This window comes from Aphidius gifuensis, linkage group LG5 (assembly GCF_014905175.1).
Source record: "Aphidius gifuensis isolate YNYX2018 linkage group LG5, ASM1490517v1, whole genome shotgun sequence".
Taxonomy (NCBI): domain Eukaryota; kingdom Metazoa; phylum Arthropoda; class Insecta; order Hymenoptera; family Braconidae; genus Aphidius; species Aphidius gifuensis.
Window position 1 is genome coordinate 15,448,891 of NC_057792.1, and position 16,297 is coordinate 15,465,187.

The 16,297-nt window shown below is 23.0% G+C and overlaps 1 protein-coding gene across 2 annotated transcripts in view; it reads right to left on the reverse strand.

The window, feature by feature from the left end:
- Positions 1–16,297, reverse strand: part of LOC122857834 (kin of IRRE-like protein 2) — a 64,578-nt gene that overhangs the window by 7,398 nt on the left and 40,883 nt on the right. For both annotated transcript variants that reach the window (XM_044160245.1, XM_044160246.1), the window contains exons 2-4: positions 14,341–14,468; positions 1,400–1,583; positions 401–536 (exon numbers count right to left, since the gene is read on the reverse strand). In XM_044160245.1, coding sequence (XP_044016180.1) covers positions 401–536; positions 1,400–1,583; positions 14,341–14,468 — 448 coding nt within the window. The remainder of the gene's footprint in view (positions 1–400; positions 537–1,399; positions 1,584–14,340; positions 14,469–16,297) is intronic.

Below are 16,297 nucleotides of genomic sequence, written 5' to 3' on the forward strand. Positions count from 1 at the left end.
TCTATGTTTGACACGAGTATTGCCATAAGAAAATCTTACAGAAAATTTATTCAAAGAATATAAGAAAAATAAAATAAATATAAAAAGACAAACAGATGAATTTTTATAATGACAAGATAAACCCCTGTATTTTAAAACTTTAATAAAAAAAAAAAAACTAATATCTATATAAACTTCATGGTAGCCAAGATAGTTTGAAAGCCACAATTCTCTCGATAAAATTAAACTCTCCAAGCGTAACTTATTCAATTCCATCTGTCTACCCCAATTTATAAATATAAAAAATAAAAAAAAAAAAGAAATCTTAAAAAACCCAATTATTCTAATTCTTTTGAAATGATTATAAATTTTTTTTTTTTTAATATTATTGTTAATTGAAATTTAATTATTAATAACAAACCATTTAATTAAAGGTGGTGGATTTCCGTATCTAGCAATGCAAGTCAATGTTGCAATTTCACCTGATCTTGCTGTTACATTACCACCAGGAAGTATCACAGCACCGGCATATTCAATTTGTGGTCTTTTTGGACTGACTGAAAAAATAAATAATTAATTTAAAATTAATTAACTAATCAATCAAGTATCAAATTAATTTATCACTTGTAATTTCTAGTAGAAAAAAAAATCTCTTTCAATTATATTTTATAATTATGTAAACAATAAATAGTTTATTTATTTGTAAATTTAAATTACATCAAATAAATATTACTTTATAAATTAAATAAAAAAATTGTACAAATAAAATTAATTTATTTACATCAATAGTTATTTCTAAAAAAATATAATAGAAATAATTTTTTTATGCATTTTATTTTTGAATAGATATGATTTTAATTATTGACTAAAGCAATCAATTTATCGTCAATGCATATGATCCATTCAGACGTTCAATAGATATTTTTTTTATAAAAAAAAAAAAAACAAAAAAGTTTAACTATCAGCAAAGAGTATTTATCCAACAGATGACTATACAATTTACGAAGCATCTTGTAGTAAATACATACACCAACACACTAACTATAATATGATGAATAATTAATGATTTATTTACAAGTAATGTATTCCGTCATTTTTAGACTAGTGTAATCTATCAATGTCACAACCTTTCAAAAGCCAAAGTACCTCTGATGGGATCATATAACAAATGTGTCAAATTTTTTTAAATGACAATTTATACTCTATTTAACACACATTAAAGTAATAATAAAAAAAAAAGTTTTATATAAATATTATTATTAAAATTAAACAACTATAAAAAAATTTTCTAAATCAATTAATTAATTAATTTGAATTTATAATGTTTAATTATATTTTTATTATGAAAAATTGAAATTTTTTAAATGAATTAGTCTATTAATTTTGTGTTTTATTTATTTAAATAATTAAATAATTTTACCTCGAACAACTAGCCTTGCTGGTTCAGATGCAAGTGCATCTTGAGTCGTAAAATCACTGGCTGTTACTTGACACTGCCAAAGACCATCATCAAATTCAAGTGTTGCTGATCTTACCCACAATGAACAATCACCCATATCCGGTGATCCAACCCATTCGTATTTTTGTAAATGCATTCCAATTGGCTAAAAACAAACAGAATTTTTTTTAGTCAAATATATTTTATCTATTTACTTGTTTTGAATTTTTTGTTTTTTAAATTTTTGTTTATCCAGTTCAATTAAAAAATACAAAATAACAACTGTAATGAAAATGTAAATTAAATAAAAATATGTTGATGATGATGATGATGATGAGAGAGTGTATAAATAACATGTGTGTAAATAAATGAGAAATTTATTTTATTAAACAATGGACATCAATGTTTTGATACGTGATTTAATAATATTTATATATAAATAATGAAAATATGTCATTTCATGATTAATGTCAGTTTTGTAAAAATGACTGTAATTTTTTTTGATTAAAATAAAGCTGTGTGAATAGTGATGAAAAATAAAATAAAGGGTTTTACCGATTTTTATGGTAAACATAGTCTACTATTGTCAATATATACATTTACGATATTTTTTGATATTCCAATTCATTTATCGAGAAATAATGCTGATGGGTCACATACAGAATTTTCATTTTTTTTTATTTTCAACCATTAAAATTCTTTTCGTGTATAATATTTTTATATTTTTATATTTTTCAACATTGGCATTGACACATGTGTGTACGTGGTATACTTTTTTATTTTTATTTCATATACTGATAGACTTCAATACAGTGTATATATCTATCATCAAGTTTCAACGAAAAATATTAAAAAACTTTTTTTAAATTTAATCTGAAAAAATCTCAACTAAAATAATTCAACAGCACTTTCACAAATGGATAATATTATTATTATTTTTTATACTTTGACATGTGAAGTAATGAGATATTTATTATTATCATATCTGATATTATTTTTAGTATTTTATATTTAAATTATAAAATACATTGTTAATGATTTTTTTAAATAATTAAATTATTCTATTTCTTTCTCAAGATAAATAAGAATGTAATGAAAAAATTAATTTAGTTATTTGCAGTGAATTAATAAATAACTACAAGTTCAGTTTTGAATAAAATAATAATATAGAATTTAAATTTTAGATATATTTTTATATAAATAAATGAAATGCAATTAAACAAAAGGAAAATAAAAAAAACGTTAATTGTATATATTTATTTAATTATTAATCCAAAATAAATGTAATATTACTTTAAAAATTAATCTTAATTCTTGGAATTATAATTTGTTTGCTTTATGATTTGCACGTCTGACTATATCATTACTTGCACTACTTGAAGTAAAACCACACGTCTTACTTGAGCCACACGCATTAACCCAAAGTTTCTCACTATATTTTCAAGTAATAATAATAATCCTGTGCATAATCCGTATATAATTTGAAACATGCTTATTAATTGATTAATTAACTAATTAATATAAACATATCAAACGAGCGAAAATAAAAAAATTAAATAACAAAATAACTCTGCTTATTAATTACACAAAAAATAAAAAAATATTATCGATATTCAATGATGCTGAAAAATTAAATTTACCACTCTAGTAAATTTAATTAAAATAAAATATTTAATAAAATTAAAAAATAATATTTATTAATAATATACAACAAGTAAAATCTATAATAAAAAAATAAAACGAATAATTCATTTATAAACTCACAATATTGCACAAAACTAATTATCAAATTAAAATAATAATTATTTAATTAACTAATTTTTTAATAATAAACAATATTTTAAAAATAAAATATAAATAAAAAAAAACTAAAAATACAATAGACAAAATAAATTTACGCGTGAGTTGAATATAAGAATGATGAATCTTTTTTTTTTCTTTTTTAATTTTTATTCTTTATAAATATAAAAAGTCTAGAAATACAAAGTATAAAAACAGAAATTAAAAGGGAAGTTGAAGAAAAAGAAAAACTATGTAACATCCCTCTTTGGTCCTGTTTATTTTTATTTTTATTTTTTTTTTGAATGGTATGAAATCTTCAAGTATTGTGTGTGCATCCTTGCTTTTTATTTCACTCTGTTTCATTCTGTTCTCCAGAGGCCATGAGTAGTAATCAACGTAATGTACCCGCAGACGCAGAGTTCTTCTCTCCTTCTCTTTCTTTTTTTTTTTTTTTTTTCTCATTCACACAGCAACACATACAACCATCCATCTCTCCTGGTATGCACTACAAACGCTTGTGAGCAAGGTACATAGCCAATGGGGCCAAAAGCTTGAATCACCCCTTTGGCACCCATTTCTATCCTTCTTTAACTTCTGTACTCTCTGATATATACAAGCATATATACCGCAAACGCAACTCGGCAATCACATTGAAAGCTCGACGAAATATATCGTGTACCAAGCCAACTCAAGAAAAAAAAATAAAAATAAATAATAAAAAAAATATAAACTTAAATATATCTACATTTATAAAAATGTTGAAAAAAATCTATCGATTAAAATCAACCCCTACATGCCTATACTAAATTCAATTTAAAAAAAATAAAAATATATTTTTAAATTTCAAGGGGTTTTAAAAGTAACTCGTAAGCGAAAGTATGTTTATTTATATCGTTTGAATTATTAATACATCAGTAATAGAACACTTGAGTTGTTTTATTTAAAAAAAAAATATTTAATAAAACAAAAAAAAATATACATTCGAGTAAAATTGTGTTTTTTATTGATTTTAAAATTTGTGGTAATTATTATTTGCAATTATAGCTAGCTGCTTAATAAAATAGAAAATTATTTAAATTGAAAATTAATAAAATTCTATTCAAATTAATTTTTTTAAATATAAAAAAAAATATGTTGTAATAATTTTTAATAATGGTAATTAGGTATTTTTTTTTTTATATATTATATGTGTATGACAGATGAGGTGGGTATATGGAATATTTAAAATTAAATCAAAAGCAACGAGGTATAGTCCCATGTGACTTGCTCCAAATCAGAGTCATCGTATATATTCCCAAGAGAATACACTCTTACGGTATATACATTTACATGCATAAGTATATTTTTTTGGCTTATATAAACTGTCGTTGTACAGAGAAAAAGAGATGAAAAAAAAGCAGATGGTTACTCACTGAAAAATATATAAGACGTAAAGAGGCAAATAAAAAAGGAAGAGAGAGAGTTTTATCCCATGGGGATACTGTAAGCACCAACGTGAATCAAAATGATTCTCTACTTTATTTACATTTTTCATAAATATTCACAGGCGTTATCAGATACACTATAGTACCAAAATAAATTGCTGACATGGATCCTGGAATTTTTTTTTTTGTTATCTTAATGACAAACTGTCTTTAAAAAAAAAATAGATTTATAATATTTTATATTTTAATTGTTTAAATATTACATGAACTTAATAAAATCAATATTTAAATTAAAATAAAAAAGAAAATAAATTTATTAATTAATTATGAAAAAAATTTTATAGAAGGGTTTATTATTAATCGAATATGGAATAAAAAATATTTTATAAAATATTAAATTTAAAAAAGAGACTGCTACTTTATTTTCTTATTTAACAACAAACATTTCGGTTGAAAATTTATATGGTGGATAATATTCAGGAGGTTTTGCTCTATATATTTCATAATAATTTTCCAGCTTTGCGTTTGTTGTTAAATAAATAAACAAAAAACAAAAAAAATATGCGTCCGTTACATCGCCTGTAACTTGACTGTTTATTTATTTTTTTTAAAATAACAATATTATAAGTGCGTTATACCAAGTTCAAGTGGTATAACAAACATATATAATCCGACATTTCCCGTAATCCAGATGTCATTAAAACAGATTATGTATACTTATTAATATGGAAATTAATGCAATGAACCAGTTTACATATACAGTGTTGCAATAAAGTTTGAAACTAGTGAAACATATTTTCATCCAAGTGCTTATATTTATATATATATACATAAATTAATATACGTATCATCTCTGAGGACACTGCAACAAAATAGTTTTCGGTGAAAAATCGTAACAAACATAAATTCTAAGGGGCTATATTTGTTGAGTTATATGCTCTTTAATTTGACCTTTGCTAACTCGATTTAGCACACATTTATTGAGTTGAGATAATTTTGTATATTTATTATTTATATCGGTTGTGAGAAGGAATTTTATAAATCTGATGATAGAAAGAAAAAAATGAATAAACATAATGAGCAATTGCAAGTTTAGAAGAGGCATATGTGTTGTTGGTCCAAAACGTTGCATTGAGTAGATGGCTGGATGAAAAGAGGGCTTGAATAATGTGCAATCTAGCCTCCTGTACTTCTCTCACAACCTTTTGTAAATACCACCAAAGTCAAGCTGTATATATATAAGTGTATTTCGAGCAAATATTTGGCTCATTCAGCATACGGCATAATCGTTGAGTTTATCAACATTCAGGCTGTTGTTCTGAATTACCTCACCTCGTTTCATTTTATATTTTTTTGTTTTAAATCTCTTTTTTTCGTGGGCTATTTATTTTTTCTTTTACTCTCTTGGGCACGAGCTTTTTTTATCAACTATTTTCACCTCTGATTGTATCTAGTATTTTTTATTATTATAAAAATTGTTTAAATAAATAAAAAAAAAATATTAAATATGATTCTTTTTAATTTCCTCTTTTTTCTAGTAGGAGTTTTTTTCTATTTTTTATTTGTCTTGTGACATTGATATTATTTTGTTTATTAAAAATATTACTTTCTAATGAAATTTTATTTTCTTGAGTATTTATATAAATGTACATATAAAAGTATATAATTTTAATGAAAAAACTTTTAAAACTAGAAGAAAAAATAATATATGAAAAAAAAAAAAAATATATGAACGATAAAGTTAATTGAGAAATGTTAAAAGTTCATAGTGCACGGGGTTTGTAATCCAGGTAGTTTATCATGATTAAAAATGTGAAAAAATTAAAAAAAAAAAAAAAAAAAACAAATTAAAAAAAGATGGTGTTTAATGACGGCCAATGTTGGACGTCGAGACTTAAAAAGTTTGAAAATTAAAAGTATTGATAAAATGAGAAAATTATGTCGTGAATAATATTGCATATGGCTAGTTTTAAATATAAAATATTTTCAATAGTGACTAGTGACTACTCTCAGAATTAAAATAATAATTCTTAGAATTTTTCTTTTCTTTTTTTTTTAATACTATGTATGTTACTGCCAATGAAACCACACAGTTTTGTGCTTGTTTCTTCTATCCATGCATAATACAACTTTCAACAGCATACACAATAAAAAAATAAATAAATAAATAAAATTATGGAAAAACATATAGAGAAAAGTACAGACGTGTGTTTACACATGTACATTTATTTTCAAGTTAAAAGAAATCGTATTGAAATAAACATCAATTGCAAATAAAATACTTTTTAAAAATAAAAAAAAAAAAGTTTTAATAAATTTAAATGAGACTGATAATATTTATAAACACAAAATAAAAATAAAAAAAGTTGTTTTCTTATTGTGTCATCGAAGCCAGTAAATTAAGTGAAAAAAAAAAAATAAATAAATATTGTCTTCTCAAGCTGTCACAAGACCCCAAGTAAATCCGTAAAAAAAAGCTCCAATCTGTCCAGCATACACAAGAAAGAATAAGATGAAAAAAAAAAAGAAAGAAAATAAAATAAAAAAAATATAGTCTCGCCTCAGGGTCTTTAAAATCACGCTTGATTGAAATTTATGTGCAACAACGTCGCTTGTGGGGCTTTATGACCCATTCCAAAGCTTGCGTCAACGAACTTCATTCCATTTACGCTTGCCTCTTTTTATATGCGTTCAACTTACTTCAGACGATGAGAAAAAAAAAAAAAGAAAGTTCAAGTAGGTATGTACATTAATCGATTATTAATATTTACTTTTTTTTTTTTAATAAAATTTTTCATTTTTTAAATATTTTTTTCCCATTCATGATGATGGCTTTTAAAAAAAACTTTATGATGCGTTGATGTGGCAACGGCTTTATTAATTTATCCCATAAATTGACATGTATTATATTATAAAAATTTTATACTATATTTACCAGACAGCTCATTAATTAATTATGAAAAAAAAAGGTTAGTCATTATTGTAATTTAGTCATCAATTTAAATCCAAAGTAAATTTGTTATTATTTTTTTAATTAAATTTTTCGTTTATTAATTTCCTAAATTTATTTATGAAATTATTAAAATGTTTTTAAAAATTTCTCGTCCTATGAACCTCTTAAATCAATAATAATAAATTTTGAATTATTATCATTTAAAATTATTAATGAAAATTGATAAAATAAAATTTTTCTGTTATCACACTTACAATATTATTCAATCACATTAAATATTAAAAAATGCTAATATTATAAATTTTATTGATTTCAATTGAATGGAAAAAAAAAAAAAAAAATGTAATTTATTCTGACATGAGTGTCAGACATTTTGTGGTATTTTGATTTAATAAGCTATATATATACCGTCTAAAATTATACAGTTGAGAATAATGTTGGATAAAATATACAAAAATTCGTTCATTCGTATTTTACTGGGGTTGAATAGAATAAGAAAACATTGTTGGCCACTTATGATGAAACCAAATGATTATATTAACTTTTAAAACCCGGAAGTTTTAGCTTAAATCATATATCCTATTTTATTTTTTCTTCACAAGAAATTTACTGAAAGATGTATACATCATGGATTATGTAGCAGGGGTTTGTCGACAAAAGTTTTCAACTGTCCAATATAAAAATTTCTCATCTCTTGTTCAAATAACCCTCTTTTATTTTTTTCTATTTTATTTTTCTAACATCAATTTTATAAATTTCTTCGAAGACATCCTCTTTTTTCTTGATGATGTTACATTCACGCTTGACGATAAGTTAGACAAACTTTTGATAGGATGCAAACTTTTCTATTTTTTTTTTTTTTTATATTGTTTGCACGTGTATGAATTGTTATATACTTAATCTGGTTTTATTCAAAACTTTATATTGAATAATAATCAAACTTTTATATTTAAAAATAAAATATATATAGATATAAAATAAAATATGTAATTTTTATTTTTTTGTTTTGTTGAATTGATAGAGATGCTTTGTAACCAAATACTAAAATATATATATTTCAATGGAAAATGAATAGGTACTTGTGTAACCGACAATTTGGATAGTCGCCCTCATATACTTTGAGTTTTTGATATTGATAGTAGACGCTTATGAACCAAGCCAAATTTCGATTTTTCAAAATAAGGCTTTTTGCCAATAAAACAAAAAAAAAAAATTTTATGATGGTAAAAATCTTGCCAAAAGTTCAAGTGGCGTAAAATCTCTTCTCATTGCCGATGGCTATTATATGTTTTTTCAACTTGTCACTATGAATTAACCAATTAAAATAGAAAAAAATAAACAAAATTGTACATTGTAAAATTTATTTAACTACCTTTTAAATTTATCATTATTTAATAATTTTTTTTTTCCTGTGCGTCACTTATTCGATAAATTTATTTTTATCAAACATGATAAAATAATAGAATGAAAAAAAATTTTTTTATGTTTCTAAACAAAAAGATAATATTATTCCGGACGATTCATGCTTATATCACATGTCGTTAGTGTATTAGTGAGTCGTCAACTGATATAAGAGGCGTAGAATATCCTAAAGTTTATTAGAAAACTAAAACTGTTAACGAGTAAATCGTATTATAAAAAAAATTGGCCTCCAAAAAAATGAAGAAAACAGTATCCGTAATTTTTTTACTTGTGTTTGTATTGAGTGGCAGTGTTTTTGGTAAGTAATTAACAGAAAAACTATCTGTAATATTTTCTTTTATGATATAAAATAGATTTTTTTGTTGTTTTTAAATTTAAAATTGTTAATACAAAATTTTCAACTGAATAAAAAATATTATTAATTATATAATAGTTATTTGAAGTTATTAATCTTTTCATAATTGATAAAAATAATGTTCAATTTTTAAAGATGAGTAATTATATTTCTTTTTTTTTTTTATTCGACAGGTAATCAAACATTTTCTACTGGTAACAATGTTTCTGATATTTGTCAAACACCTGTTTGTCATAATGTCGGTAAGAATAAAAAATTTTTTATGGTCATTATCTATTTTTAAATTCCAAAGTCAATGATAAAACTATTTTATTGGTTTTTTTTTTTAAATTATATTGATATTAAATGTTATTTAATATTTCTACAAAACTGATGAAAATAATGTTTTTTTTTTTATTTGTATGTTTATAGCTTCACGACTATTGCATGACATGGATCCAAGTGTTAATCCTTGCGATGACTTTTATAAATTTACCTGTGGAGGTTATTTAAATTCCACAGTATTAATTGACGGGTCAAATCACACAAGTAAATTCACTGAATTTAAAAAAACAGTTGATGACAATCTTATAATGATACTTGAAAAAAATAGTTCAATAAATGAGAATAAATATTTGAAGCTTGCCAGGACTTTATACAATACATGTAAAAATAAAAAAGATACCATATGGAAATTTAAAAAAGCTATTAGAAACTGGCCTGTCATTAAAGGATCTCAATGGAATAAAAGTGCATTTGATTTTAATAAAACCATGTTCAAAGTTGGCAATACAAAACAATGGAAAAATTATTTTTTTGAATTTTACTCTGTTGGAGATGGTCATCCCATCGTTGTGGAGCCGTATAAATCTGAATTAAGTGCAGAAGATTTAGTTCAAGGTCTCAATAATGCTCAAGTAAATAAATACTACAATAGCATGATTGAATTAGCAGAAAAAATGAATGCCTCGATATATAATATTAATTATAAAAATGATTTAAAAAAACTTCTTGATTTTGAGATTGAACTAGCTCGTGCAAGACTTTTAACAGTGCAAAATTCAAATCCAACTTTTGATGTAGTTCAAATGTCACTCAGTGAGTTGATGAATAATTATTCTTTTTTCGATTGGCAAGAATATATCAATTATCTTCGTGGTTCTCCAGCTAAGTCATCAACAACTATTATTATCACTAATTTTAGTTACATGAAAAAATTTCAGTATTTATTAAATTCAACAAAAAACATTAAAAAAATTCTAGCTAATTACATTATATGGAAATATGCAGAAGACAATATAAAAACTGCTCGTGTATTAGAAAGCCAAAATTGTGCTAATGTTGTTTCATCCAAGCTACCAATTGCAGTGGGAGCTATTTATTTTCAAAATTATAATTATTCTAAACTCACAAATACAAGAAATGAAATTGAAAAAATGATTTTCAAAATTAAAGATATTTTTTTAAAAATGATTGATAATGCTACTTGGATTGATGACTACACAAAGACTGTTATGTTGAAAAAACTTATGTCATCTCAACATGTAATTGGATATATAAATAAATTTACTAATAATGCAAAAGTCAATAAATTTTATACAACTTTAGAATTATTCGACAATGAGAACTTGAATGATGCAATACAACGGATAAAGCTATTTGAACGAAATAATAAATTTCTAAATAGTAACAATAATTATTGGGCTGGTATTGGATCAAAATTTAATACAGATTTTGCATTTTTCGTGCATACTTCAAATTCGATAAGTAAATATTTTTTGATAAGTGCTTTTTACGTCAATATGTCTAACTACTATGTGGTAGTATGTTTTTCAACTTATTTATAAGAAAAATAAGTTTGTCAATGTCAACAAAAGAGCAAGTAATATTAATATACATGTATAGGTTGAAAAACATACTACCATTTACGCTTTTTTGACTCTATGACGATGACATTTGATAAACTTATTGAAATTATAAAATATTTGATTGATTTGTTTCAGTGATTTCATATACAATGCTTCAAAGTGATTTTTTTGATATTGAACAACCAAACTACATGAACTATGGTGCTCTGGGCACTATGATAGGGCACGAAATGACACATGGTTTTGATATTAATGGAATAAATTATGATTCATACGGTCGTTGGAACGATTCACAGTGGACATCACTTTCAAAAAACAATTTTTATAACATGTCCAAATGCATCATTGAACAATATAACAATTTCACAGTCCCAGAAGTTGGATTAAATGTAATTATTTATTATTACAAGACAATTTTGTTTATTTTTTTTCAAGTATAATTATTATTTATTAATTTTTAATTATTTTCAAGGTAAATGGAACTATTACTCAAAGTGAAACCGTTGCAGATAACAGTGGAATAAAAGCTGCTTATCGAGCTTATGAAAGATCATTAAATAATGATAAAAAACTTCCTGGTTTGATGTACACTCCAAAACAGTTATTTTGGATGAGTTATGCAAATTCACTGTGTCAAAAAAATTCAAATAAATATTTAAAGAATAATTATCTTTTTTATGTACATCCACCATCTAACTTTCGGGTAATTGGTGCATTATCTAATATACCAGAGTTTACAAACGATTTCAATTGTCCACTTGGATCCAATATGAATCCAACAAAAAAATGTTCTGTTTGGTAAAAAATGTTTTCGTAATATCATTTTTGTTTGAAGTAAAAAACAAAATAAATAAATAAAGTAAAAATCATAAATTTGTGTATTTATTAAATTTATAATTATTATTCTATTTTAATTTTGTTTTATTATTGAATCTATATTTTATTATTTTAAATTTATTTTACACGATAATTTTAATAATAATTTAGTTTTAATATTATTAGACTTTTAATACTCAAAATGGAATTTTTTTTTTTTTTTACTTCGTCATCTACTTGATAAATTTATTTTTTCAATATAACAAAATGATAAAATAAAAAAATAAAATAAGATAAAAGTTGAAACAAATTTTGAACAATAGAATTTCTTATCATTATCTTTTATTTATTTATTTTTTTTGATACGATTGGAATGAACTTTCATTGTACTTTTTATGATAAAATCGGTCGTGGCCATTACATTCATTGTGTTTCTCCAAATTACAGCAGGATGAATTGTCAAAAAAAAAAAGGATAATTTGAAAAAAAAATTTTCCACATGCGTCTTTTGAATAAAATTCAATTATGATCATCAATTATAGACATTAACCTTTTTTTTAAATTTAACTAAATTGAATATTATTACTTTTTTCTTCTTTAAATAATTAGAAAAAAATAAAGAGTAGATTACAGAAGGCAGATGGTTTTATTGATTTTTACTAAAACAGTTAATTCTAATAAATAAATGAACTTTTTTATGCGCATGACAAGACAATTATGAAAAATTGAAAATTTATGAATGAAAAATAGATATCATCTTGTGATGGAAATAATTTTTATTCAGGTACAAAAAAATACTATTCACAAAGGATCTTGATAAATAAAAAAAATTGTACGTATCTTTTTTTAAAAAATATATATATTCTAGATAGTGAATTTTTTTGATCAAAGACTGATGAAGATACGAGTTGTTGAATAAAGAAAGATAATATATTTCATCTCCAGTAATTACAAAAAACTGAGTAATCAACTTGAAATGAGAATTTTCTTTTTTTTTTCAGTAAATAACATTTTTGATTGTAAGGCAAGAAAAAAAAAAATTAAATTAAATAAAGTGAGTATTAAGTTTCATATAATTCTCAAGATATTTTGAATCAAGAAAATAAATTTTTAATGTAATACTTGGTTGAATAAATAGCTTTGAGAAATTCGTCTCAAGTATCGTCTTTGAGGCTATTATTTAATTTAATAAACAACAGAATTCGACTGTTTCCATAGAATCAACAAAAAAAATATACAAATAAATGAATAAATAATCAAAGAAAGAAATAAGATCTTATAAATCTTTGAATTTAATATTTTAATTATTTGATATTATTCTATCCTTTATCAAAGAACTAATGAATTTTGTTTGTTTGTATTTTTTAAATATAAAAAATATATTTCAATGCATGAATATTTTTGTATTTAATTAATTAATTAATTAATGCTCAAGTTATTCAACAACTGTTATTTTATTTTATTTTTTTTACTCAAAAGAATCCATAGATTCGTATTGATCGACATTTAAAACTACTCGTAAATGGAAAATTACTTTGAAAACATAAACATCGAGTTTCATCATAAAATGGCATTACCTGTTTATATAATGTTAAAAAGTTTGAGGTGAAAATGTGCATGTTTTTGAAGTGTTATTTTACTACAACAGTTAAATATTAAATTATATAAATGTATTTAAAAAAAAAAATAAAAAAACATGTTTAACATTGCTTGATTACTATTATTAATCCATCGTGTAAAATAACAATTTTATGTTCGTGAATAAGCTTCATAAAATTAAATTAAAATTAATAAAAAAATAATGAGAAAAAAAACATTTTGCTTAAATTTTTGTTTTGTCATTTGTATCTCAATTAATAATTGGAAAAATTTAATTAATATCTAAACTGTTAGCGGTCATTGCAAATTACATAATGATTTTAATATTATAGTAAGCATGCTACAGGACTTTCCCATCTCCAGAATATAATTTCAAAAAGAGATGTTAAAAAGAAAAAGTAAAATAATAAAAAAAGTCAAGTTTTGAAGTTTGAAACAATGATCCAAGTTTTCATATTTAGTGTGAGAAACTAGGAAAATTGTTTCCTTTTCCTGGGCAAGTATAACATCGATTTGAACTTTTGTCGACTAAACGAAAATTACCGTTAAATTCAACTGCTACAACTTAATATTTTATCTGAATTTTAATATTATTATTTGGAATAATTTCAAATTGAATTGCCACAGTTTTTGGATATAAAATTAGTGGGTAGTTTGAGTATTTTCTTTGTGTCTTATCTACATGATACATGATTATAATCTATTTATATTTATTGAAGACATACCTTTTGATCTTTTTGCCAAATACAAACGCCACGTTTGCCAAGAACACGACAAACTAACTTAGCATCTTGTCCTGGATTAACTTCAGTATATTGTGGAGTCTCTTCAAAATTTTGTATGCCATTACAAACTGAAAATTAAATGAAAAAAAATTAATTATCATTGCTATTTTTCTAGTATCAGAAAAACAAAAAAATTAAATTTTATAAACCTATAAAATTTAAAAGAATTGCAAAAGTCATTATACTTTTTTTTTATGATAAATGTGAAACATTTAAATACTTGTGATAATTTTAAAACAATAAAAATAATATTTAAAAGTTATTATATATAGTAGCAAAATTAATTTTACAATTTAATTGTTAAAGTTTTTTGAAAAATGTAAAAATTTATTGTCAATACAAAGTCATTTATTATTGCGTGTCAAACTTGAAGATTCACTAGCAATCGTTAAACCTTTAAAAAAATAAAAATAAATAAGAGAAAAGTTAGTTTGAAAGTTAAGTCTTAAAGTGAAGAGTAATGTAATCGATGTTTTACAAAAGTGGTTTCATACCTAGTCGAGCTACTCAGCCAATAGCAATCGAATCGAATCAAAACTTTAAGAAAAACTTGACACCTTGAAAATTTTTTTAAATCATCTCCAAAACATATTTATTTTTTTATTTAAAATATATATATATATAAATTGTCAATATACGATCTCACTCTATATACATATAAATGTGTATATATTTTTTTTAATATTTTTTTTTATCAACTTTCTGATGGTATGCTTAGATCCGGTTAACGCGGTAATTGTGTTTGCTCCATCAGCTTGAAAAACAAATAAAAATAGAGTAAAGAATTCGATAAATACCGGATTTCAGTGCAATGCTTTTACTAAAGTGTTTTCAGGAAAATATAAAATAAAAAATCACGATAAAGGAAATTCACAACATCCGCAATAATAAATATATATAATTAAATTCATTGGCTAAATTTTGAATAAATATATCCATAAATTCTTAAAATATATTTACATGTTTTTTTTTTATATAATTAAATAAATATTAAAATTTATTCATTTAATAGAAAATAATTTAATTGATTTTTAAAAATTCATCAGTCATTTGTAAACAATAATTTTCATGGAAAAATAAAATAAAATAAATTGAAATATGTTCAAAAAGCTTGAATATATCCAAATAAAAAAATTTATTAAATATATTGATTTACTTTTAATGTTTTAACCCTTTTAAAAATTTGTTTTATTTTTTTTTTTTACAGCATGAATATAATAATTGTAATTGATTTTTCTTATGTTAAAAAAAAATAATAAAATCTAATTTTTCTAAAAAAATATAACCATTAAGCTAATAATTTAACAGTAAAAATTGAATGATAATTAAAAAAAAAATCTATTATACAATTTACAAAACAATTTTGACTTATCCGTACTTGAATTTCAGTTTAAACTTGGATCGTAGAATTACTAATTGATTAGATAAGAGTAAAGAGGATTTGGGGTAGTAAACGAGGATATACGAATTCCACGAATTCCCACCAATCTCATGGGAAAATATCAGTATAATTTATCCAATCACTCACAAAACGATAAGTAGTTTTATTTTTTAAATATTATAATTTTTAAATTATTATTTCACGTATAATTTTAGTATTATTATTCAAGTTTTATTTTTCATATAATATTTTTCAATAATACAATTTTTTAGATAAAAATTTATTAATTCAATTGACACTTTTCTTATATGTTGATTTATTTTTTTTTTGAATACATACATATTTGATTTACCCAGATGGAGATTTTTGAATAAAGTCTCTTTCACATGCGCATAATGGATATCGAAATTATTCAGCTGCCCTCAACGTGTACTATTTTCATTTTTTTTTATTTTTACTATTATTATATATTTTTTTTTCTCTGTGCGAATTTTATATTTTTTTATTTTTTTTGCA